Source organism: Gavialis gangeticus, unplaced genomic scaffold (genome assembly GCF_001723915.1).
Source record: "Gavialis gangeticus isolate Ggan-Ray unplaced genomic scaffold, GavGan_comp1, whole genome shotgun sequence".
In the NCBI taxonomy this organism is placed as follows: domain Eukaryota; kingdom Metazoa; phylum Chordata; order Crocodylia; family Gavialidae; genus Gavialis; species Gavialis gangeticus.
The window spans coordinates 92,486,326-92,496,126 of NW_017729024.1; the positions used below are offsets into that span (position 1 = coordinate 92,486,326).

The 9,801-nt window shown below is 41.1% G+C and overlaps 1 protein-coding gene across 3 annotated transcripts in view; it reads left to right on the forward strand.

Moving 5' to 3' along the window:
• GKAP1 (G kinase anchoring protein 1) overlaps positions 1-9,801 on the forward strand; it is a 57,257-nt gene that overhangs the window by 41,289 nt on the left and 6,167 nt on the right. For 2 of the 3 annotated variants that reach the window (XM_019517403.1, XM_019517404.1), the window contains 4 exons: positions 2,467-2,489; positions 3,369-3,521; positions 5,910-6,011; positions 8,400-8,463. In XM_019517403.1, coding sequence (XP_019372948.1) covers positions 2,467-2,489; positions 3,369-3,521; positions 5,910-6,011; positions 8,400-8,463 — 342 coding nt within the window. The remainder of the gene's footprint in view (positions 1-2,466; positions 2,490-3,368; positions 3,522-5,909; positions 6,012-8,399; positions 8,464-9,801) is intronic. The other variant, XM_019517405.1, reaches the window with a different exon arrangement.

Below are 9,801 nucleotides of genomic sequence, written 5' to 3' on the forward strand. Positions count from 1 at the left end.
CGCCCCCGCCCGCCCCCCCCCCCCCCCCCCCCCCCCCCCCCCCCCCCCCCCCCCCCCCCCCCCCCCCCCCCCCCCCCCCCCCCCCCCCCCCCCCCCGTCAGGTCCAGGAGGAAGATTTGGGCTGATTTGTCCTGGGCCCTGCACCCTGCTCGGATTGCCTCTGCTGCCAGCTTTGTGGGATGCCTGGGCACCAGGGCTGCGGCAGGGCATGGGGTCTGAGGCAGTGCTCAGTGCCACTGGGAAGCCCAGCTCTGCACTATTGCCAGTGGGGCCTGCTCAGAGGTGCCCGCCCCTCCAGTGAGGGAAGCGGGCAGTGGGGATCTGTATGTCATGGCCAGCAGTGCTGGGGCTGGTGGCCATGCTTGCAGGGGCTGGGTGACTAGGAGATGCTGCCTGGGGGGAAGGGAAGCAGGGACAGAACCAGGGCCATGACCATGGCCAGGCCACCTGGTGCAACATGGGAGCCCCAGCCCAAGGCAGGGGGTGTCACAGGAATCCCCCGCTCTTCCCTCCAGCCCACACTGGAGCCAGACTCACTCCACTGCCGCCCGTGTGAGCCGGAGCCACCATGTTCCAGCCCGGATGGGATGGAGAACACCCGGAACCCCCTTGCCTTCCTCCTGCTGCCTTCAGCATGACCTGGGCCAGAACCATGCGCAGCTTAACACTACTGCTGTGCAGTGCCACACTGCTCCTCCTTGCTGTGCTGCAGCCCCAAGCACAGCCAGTGGTACAGGGCAGCATTGGTTTCCCAGCCACTGCATGTGCTTCTGCATGGGATACAATACATTCACTTCATGCTGGAGGCCCTTCACACCATGTCCCTGCAGACCACCATCCTGTGAGTCTACACGGGGCTTGGCAGGGTGGGGGGCAGCTGGGGGTCCTCTGCTATTAGGGCTTTCTGGGGGGAAGGGGTAAGAGGCTGTGGGTTAGGAGTGAGGACCATGAGCAGGGACAAGGGGTTTGGATGTGGAGTGAGGGGCATTGGCTGGGCTGGGAAAGTTGTGGGTCGGGAGTAAGGGGCAATGGCATGGGCAGGAGTAGAGCATCAGCATATCAGGGCTGCTTAGTGATGGGGACAGCCGCGGTTGGACCCACATCCTGGTTAGTGAAGGGGGCAGGGGGAGCTCTGATTTTCATGATAAGAAAAAACAAAATCAAATGCCAAAGCATATAGTTATTTAGAGTGTATTTTATTATAATGATTGAGGCACTGGTAGGCTTCCTTATTGCTTTAAAATTGTAAATGTATCAACCCTTTCAACTGAGAGAGATGATGCGAGAGAAAGAGAGTCATTTCATTTTAATCATATGAAAATGCGTATTTTAGGGTTTTTTTAATCAGAGAATTTGGGTTTTGGTTTTTTTTTTTTAAATGAGAGAATTTGAGATTTTTTTAAATGGAAAACCAGGATCCCTGGTGATGAAACACTGCATTTTTCCAGTCTCAGTTTAGTACCAATAGATACTGATGGGTGCTGGAACAAGTAAGTTGAAACAAAAATGTCTAATATCTCTACATGATAAAAAGTTTGATACCATGTGGCATAATCCACTTTGGTGATGGGAGGAGTAGAAAGGGAAGCTGCTTCCAGGTGCTGGTCCATGCAGCATGCTTAATGGTTCAAGCTGAACCAAGGAAAGGCTCCCAAGTTTTTGGATTTTTTTGTTTGTTGGTTTGTTTTTTGAAACGTCACAAAAGGGTTTCTTCTTTGGCTATACTAAGTGTTCCTTTCCCCTGAACTTCTGAATTGCCTCAACTTCCCAGATATTTCTAGGATGCAACAGCTGCTTTTTTTTTTTTTTATTCCCAAGGAATTTACTTTCAACAGCTGTTCAGATGCTTGCTGGGTACTAGAGCACTTGTTTTTGTCTTCAGAGCAGCAATACCTGCTTTCAGCAAAGTGATGAAAATGGGATGAAATTGGGAGAAAGTGTTTTATACTGAAGCAAAAGTTCAGGTTAAAAAGAAAATCAGGATACTTATTTAAGTTTCCAGTATTTATTAAATGTTGAGGGGTGACAAGTTAAAAATATACCTGTGGGTAAGATGAAAAAATGAATAGACTACATTTGTTAGGCACGTCACTTTTTTATATACTGAAAAGCATACAAATTCTACAGAGGTAAATATATTAGAACTTGAATACAGTCTGCAGTCTGTATTGAAATAATTTTGCTTGAGCAGTAGAGTTTATTGCATTTAAAAATGTTGATGCTGTTTTCTCTTGCATGTCCTAAAAGGTTGGCCAGAAGCAGTGTTTAGGAATAAACTGTAAAACTTACAGTTCTCTTTACTTAATACTTTTGTAGAGCTTTGAAGAGATGAGTACTAATGCTGAAAAACTGCTATGGATTTTTCACCCTTTTTTTTTTAATCCTCTCCCTCTCATAGTGAATTATATATTTAAATTAGCCAATTTAATATCTCTCTCATGTTTTTTCCTTGTATTTTCTTTTCAGATCACCTGACAAAAAGACATGAGGTAAGACTTATCTTTTTTATTAAACACATTAACACAGCATTCTACAATACCCATCAAGAAGTTAAATAAAGATTTGACAAAGTAGGCTGTTGCTTATGAAAGCGTATGTGTTTCTGAATGGATTTTTAAGGTGTCACCCTGCCCTATCTTCAGCAAGGTTAAAGAGATTTTTGTATGTAGAAAGAAGTTACTAAGTAAGTTTTGGGATACAAATACCTAGTCACTTTCTACAGTGATAATCAGAAATACATTTTCTAACCTGGTTGCCAGAATTATTGCCTGTAAACCTTTGTGATGAAATGCAGGCTCTTCAACAATATATTGATGGTTTTAATGTTGAAAAACTTGAGCATGCCCTTTTGCTGTTTATGCTTTCAAATATGAGCTTGCAAATTTTGTTTGTGCAACTTAGATTTGAAAGCATGTTACTGAAATTTTTATAGATGTAATACAAGAAGTTTAAACAAACATACTAAGAAAATACAATTGCAAGTATGAAGAAAATATGATTACAAAGTGCATAGTCCCTTTAGAGGAATGAAAAAATGAATAATCCATATCAAAAAGAAGACTAGAAGTATCTAATTAGGACACTGCACAGAAGTATTAACTCCGTTGTTTTTTTGTTTGTTTGTTTGTTTGTTTGTTTGTTTTAACTATCAAACATCCATTTTCATTTCTCAGGTGTTTGTAGTTTTTAGCAAAATGTCCTCCAAGGTGAAAATTAGTTCTCAAGTCTGTAGCGGAGGGAACCTGTTGACTAAAAGCAGAAAGTGACTCCTGGATTTTGTGCACTTCTGTAACTTTAAGATGTCATTGTTTAGCTGAATATTGACTTGTGTTCGAACAGAGAAAAATCATGAAGTCAATTCTTGACAGGAACTGAGCTCTTCCCATACTTTATTGCATGATGGAGGATTCTTCAATAGATTGGAGGATGACGTTCACAAAATACTTATTAGAGAAAAAAGGAGAGACCAGCTCACCGATTACAATGGAATGGATAACTGTGCATCTCATGAACATAGTCAGGCATGTACAATTGCAGAATGAATGTTTGTTTGGTGGATAACTGAAACAAAATGCAGAGTTTAAGTAACTTTGTCTTTTAACTTGAGACATCTAACTCTTAAAATTCGAGTCATATTCAGCAAACACAATTTATAGATGCATCTTCTGACTTCTTCATTTAAAAATTGTTTATTGGTCAGAGAAGCAGGGATGGGGGCACAAAATATAATAACCAAAATGAGGCTGCCAAGTCTAATGCTGTAATAAGTAAGGAGACAGGAAGAATAAATGACAAAGACCCGAAGGGAAGGGAAGTTCATAAACAGACTGCTCATTCAAGTTCTTAAAATCCCCTGCTTTTTGCAGGCTGGTTCTAGCTCTCACAAGTAGTTTTTCTTTTTCCTACAGTGAGAAAGCTCAAAGTAGAAGAAGATACCATATTTTAACATGAATTCAATGTTAGCAAAGGGATTTTGTCATGATTTGACTCTTTTTAAAAAAAAAAAAAAAATTTAAGCATTGCTGTTATCTACACATTAGAACACAAATATTTATTTTTGTTTTATTCTAGATCTTTATTCTTCCTCGCACCCCAGTGAGAGAACTGAAGCTCAGGTTACAATATTGTCACTTCACTATTCACATCTTCCAAAAATTTCTCTTCAGAAAAAAAAGATTGTTGGATCTGCTGATTTATATCTAATCTTTTCAAGAAAACAAAAAATGTGGAGAAAGGACAACTTAATATTGTTTATAGTCCACCTTAACATCCTATGCAGAAGCCAGTCATTTTTTAATGCTAAATTGAAATGCCTTGCTTCTGATGCCTAAAAAAAATCAAAACAAAAAATTATTTTCCAAACCTACTTCCATTCTGCCTGTCTTTTATTTAAAACATCAAAAAGCTAGTTGATTCTTAAAATGACGTAGTGTGATTTAACACAGAGGTGAGCAAAGTCTGCCCCGTGGGCCAGATTGGGCCCACAGTGGATTCCACTTCCCAGCAGCCCCTGCCCACCAGTTTCCATGGAGATCCCAGCAGTGGCAGGGACATGACAGTGTGAGACCAGGGTTTCCATGGAGACTGGCCCCAGCAGCACTGGCAAGGCACACAGCTGGGTTGGGAGCTGCTCTGGGACCAAGGCTAGGATCTTGCAGTGGTGATGGTGTGGTCCAGAGCTGGGGCAGAACCGGGGCATGCAGGCAGTGGGTCACAGCTCTGCCCTGGCTCCAGACCATGCTGTCACTGCCACAAGATCCCAGGTCCTGCCCCAGAGCAGCTCTCTGCCCAGCCGCGTGCCCTGCCAGCACTGCTGGAGCCAGTCTCCATGGAAACCCTGGCCCTGTGCTGTCATGGCCCCATTGCTGCTGGGGTCTCCATAGAAACCAGCTGCAACAACGTGGGCAGGGGATGCTGGGAAATGAAGTAGAACCACTGACCAGATCTGCCATTTTGCCCACCCTTGGTTTAACACATTATAAACAACAAGGACCAGTGTGCTGGTTAAGAGTAGCTTTTTCTAACAGCTTCTATAAAAACGGAGTTCTTAGCTGGATGACACTCAAGTGTGTAAACATTTTAATACCTCTGGTTTGTCTCTCATTTCTGCAGTGACCCCAAGTCTGCTGATAGAAAAACAGCTTGCTTCTACTCTGTATGCACTGCATGATGAAAAAAGTGTGGTCACCTGCAGACTGGGGATGGGTATGCCTAGGGTAGCTATCAGAAGTACACCTGAAAAAGATCTTGAAAATGTTCCAGAAAGTGACCATACGATGCATGTGGAGCAAGAGTGATGAGTGGGCATAGTTGTTTTTCAGTAGTGGACTTGGGTTTGCCATAGAGATTTTAGACACTTAATATATCCTAAAAGTCTTAGATTATTTATCAGATTCTCTGTTTGGTTTTCCAACGGAAGGAACAGAATCCAGAAAGTAAAGCTTAGAGCACTCTTTCCATTCTTCTGGTTTTGCTTTACCCTTCCGTAGAGTATGCTTTCTTTAAGGCTTTAATGCTGTTAAACTGGTCTTAAAAGGATTTTTCAAGTGCCATGTGCAGGCATCTTATAATATTTAAACAACATTTTTAAATGAAAGTTTTGCATAAAGGAATGTCATATTTGTGTTATGTTTCTCAGGTATTCTCTAGTATGTAAGCATTTTTATATGAGGCATCTTACTGTCTTATATTCTGTGTGTGCATGGCCAAGCAAATATGGGAAACAGTTTTGCACAAATTTGGCGTTTAAATTATTGTAACAAAGTAACCGGGTTAACAAAATATCATTTTCCTTACTTAAGTGCAGGCAAGGGCATCTGAATTCTTGAAAACTAAAAATAATTATTTTGTAAGGCAAAAATTCTCACATAGGTATCATTACTTAAAATTCTGTGGTTGATTGTTTGTAGGAGGGTATTTTGAAAGATGGAAAAACAGAACGATTGAAGTTAGAACTTGAAAAGAAAGATGCTGAAATTCAGCAGCTGAAGGATATAATTGCTCAATGGGAGGTATGTAGTTGATTGCCTTTTGCTTACTACTAGGAGAAGCTAATTTTTTTCTACACATTTAATTAGCCAAAGCATTTATTAAAATGTGACTGGTCTGAACAGGTGCTTTGTCATGGCCATAAAAATATTTCCTTTCCAGAGCATATCTCTCCAAAGTTATTCTCTGATACTGCATGGATTGGCCTTGCTTTTTTAAGTAAGACCAGCATCTAGGAATTGTATTTGGTAATGAAGCCAGGTATCCAGGAGCAGTTTTTTTCCTATTTAAAAAACACAGTTTCTCAAATGTTCTTTGTAGCTAACTAATTTTTAACATGATTATTAAGATCATAAAGTTTATGGATCAATCTAACTGTCCAAAATAAATTATACTTACTGAAGTATAAGGGCAGCCTTTTAACTCTAGTAGCACTGAAATGGAGTTTCACAATGCTGCTCTACCCCTTCCTTCAAACTTACAAAGCTTAGAAACAATATTTTTCACTTGTGAAATGAATCTGTACTGAATGCCATAGCACTGTTGTATGTAAGACAAGATGAGAAATTTCTTAAGTTCCTAGATTGGAAAATAAGATCAATAGCGGGTACTAGCACATTTAAAAAATGATAAAAAGCAGCAAGGATGGAAGTTTGAGGAAGTGACATTATTTCACAACAAAGATTTAAAGTTGAGTAAAGCACCAAGTGCCAGAGTTTATTATTAGGCCCTTCAACCCAATTTTTATGCCTTCTTGCTTGAAAGGAGTGAGCAGAAGTAAAAAGGTAACAATTTTGTGTAAATAAAAGTGAACAGATGTATAAGCTGCATATCTTGTTTACCAAACAGTTGAACTTCATATAAAAAACATTACTTGACTAAAATACTGAGCATCAGTTCCAGTTGTAGGTTAATAAGAAATGAATTTATTAATAAGTTAGTAGCTACTGACACTGTGCATCAGGGCTGGACTCTCAAATCCAAATTTATTAAAATATAATTTTTATTTTCATGTTTTTTGCTGCTGCTCCTACATGTTCTATTCACATCCTAGAGTGCCGTTGATTAGAGTAAATAAAATGCACAAGGATTCTTAGGGTTTCTATTTTGGAAGACTTGTAGGCTAATGTTAATGTGATGTTACAAAGGTTGTCTGACAGCTTTTACTTAGCTGTTAGTTTTGAAGAATTAACTATTATAACAGTTAAATTAGAACTAAAACTAGAAATAAATGTTTCAAAGCGTGGCAGGTGGGATGGCATTTTAGTACACTTGCATAGAGAGATTGAGGGTGTTTTCCTGTTGTATATCTTCTACCCATTTCAGTGTAAGTGCTTGCTGTGTTCTTTCTGCTGCCATACAACTGAATTGGCATCCTGTTAATTAGCTGTTGGCTCTTCCATCTATAAAACCTTAGAGTAAGTTTGAAGGTTGTAACAACTAACCTTGCAGGATGGAGCTTTATGAAATTAACATTGGGTGACAAGATTGGTATACAAGTGGAGTGTGACAGCTTATCGCAACATTGAAAACTTTCTATTTTTCCTGAGGACAATATGGGTGAAAGACATAGAAATGTGGAGAGGAAAAAATAACACAGCAGAAAACACAGACGTAGGTAAAACTAGAGAAAAATTAACCTGCCAGGATTGGCACTGGTGACCAAACATGGGAAGTAGCTACCTATTTTTGAAGAGGTAACTTAATACATCTGATGGGTTGGAATGATTAGCAGGATCTTAAACTGCAAGTCTTTTGGGGGCAGTGACCATGTCCCTTAATATTTGTATAGCACAGGGCCTCAACCACAGCAGCTCTATGGGTCTCACCATAGTATGATCGTCTGTTGCTTCTGGATTTGTGGGAAGGGAGGGGAAGGAAGAGCCACAAAACGTAGGGCAGTTGTGAATCTAAATATCCTTCTCCTTCCCCCTGCACTGCACTGTGCAGACCCCATCCCTTCCTCTCCCCGCTGTGCCGCACCACTACCCCCATGCAGTGCAGGGTCCTCCCCTTGGCCACTCTCACACCTCCCCACCCCCCTAGGAGCAGGGGAAGACAGCTGGAGCTGGACAAGGGAGGGGGAACCTGGAGACTCCAGTAGCAGTAACAGGAGAGCAATGGGGAAGACTGAGAGCCTGGGGAATCGCAGGTTAGCCCCTTGGGGGCCAGATGTGGTCCAGATGTGGTCCATGGGGTGCCAGTTGGAGACAGCCCTGGTTTAAATCAATATTTCTATGTTGGATTCCCCCATATACTTGATTCTAATTTAATTAAATAGGTAATAGGACCCCTGTATAACTCATACAATCCAGTTAAAGCAGTTTGCAAGTCCAACTTCATGAAAAGCTGCTTTTAAAGAGACCCATTTGTAGTGTAAATAAATTGTCTTTACATCTCTTTAATGTTAGGCAAAGTATAAAGAAGTAAAAGCAAGAAATGCACAGCTGTTGAAAATGCTACAGGAAGGTGAAAGTAAGTAAAGCTTTAGAAATAATACATTTTGAAACCTTCAAGTGTGTGTTAAAAGTACCTAACGATTTTGCAAAGCAGTTTTTTTTTTTAAAGATAAATTAGTAAGGGTAAGTATTAGCTGTAATTCATAGTAATGGTGAAGAAAATTGTCACACTGAATTCTTTTATAGTAATCTGAGTGATTAAAATGTCATTGCTTCAATAACTTGGAGCATATATCTGCATTTTTTTCAACTTTTGTGCCTTGAAATTTCAACTCACTTTTATTTGAGAGTTGCTTTTGTGAATTAAATGAGACTCTTGCTGGACATCAGCTATCCCAGTGTAATGAAGTACCAGAATATTCTTGCTGGGAAGACCATCTTTAGTCATTGCAGGCTATGCACGGATGGTTTTTGAACTGTTGAAATTATTCTACCACTATACAGCTGTGAATTGACTTCATCACATGTTTCCTGACAATTTTCTTTTCTCTAGTATACCAACATTATTTATAATGCTTTAGAATGCAGTCTTAGAAATAGAATTAGTTAAAGTGCCCCCGCCATCATTTTGAAGTGTGGGGATGCTGATATACAAGAGAGAGCTGCTTTAATTAAATCATCCCACCCCCCAGAACACATGTAAAAATACTTGTGATGAGTGTTTTAGTCTAGTACTCCTAATCTTGCATGAACAAGTGAGTTCCATGCCATGAAGTGCACTCTCTAAACTGGATTGTAATGCATCACACCTTAGAAAATAGTTTCTACTTCCCCAGGTAACCTATTAGAAGAAATTCTGTATTTTCTCCGGGATCTAGGGATGCTGCAATGTACCATTTAGTTTATTATAGCAACTATACTTAACAGTGCTTCAGAATGTGCAGTACTGTGATTCCTAACAGACAGCTGACAACTGACTCCCAGGAAAAAGCCAGCCTATTAAATGGGTACTTTGCATCGGTCTTTCAACAGTCCCACGGGACGCCCATGCCCACCACGGGACAGGGTGGTCCGGATGAGGGAGATCCCCTGCCCTCCATTAATGCTGACCTTGTGAAGGAACACCTTGAGAAGCTGGATACCTTCAAGTCAGCCGGCCCTGACAATCTACACCCCAGGGTACTCAAGGAGCTGGCGAGCATCATAGCCCAGCCTCTGGCACGGATCTTTGAAAACTCCTAGCACTCTGGTGTAGTGCCTGAAGACTGGAAGAAGGCCAATGTGGTGCCTACCTTCAAGAAAGGGAGGAAAGTGGATCTGGCTAACTGTAGGCCCATCAGCCTGATTTCTATCCCAGGGAAAATCTTAGAAAAGTTTATTAAAGAGGCCATCCTTAATGGACTGGCCGACGCCA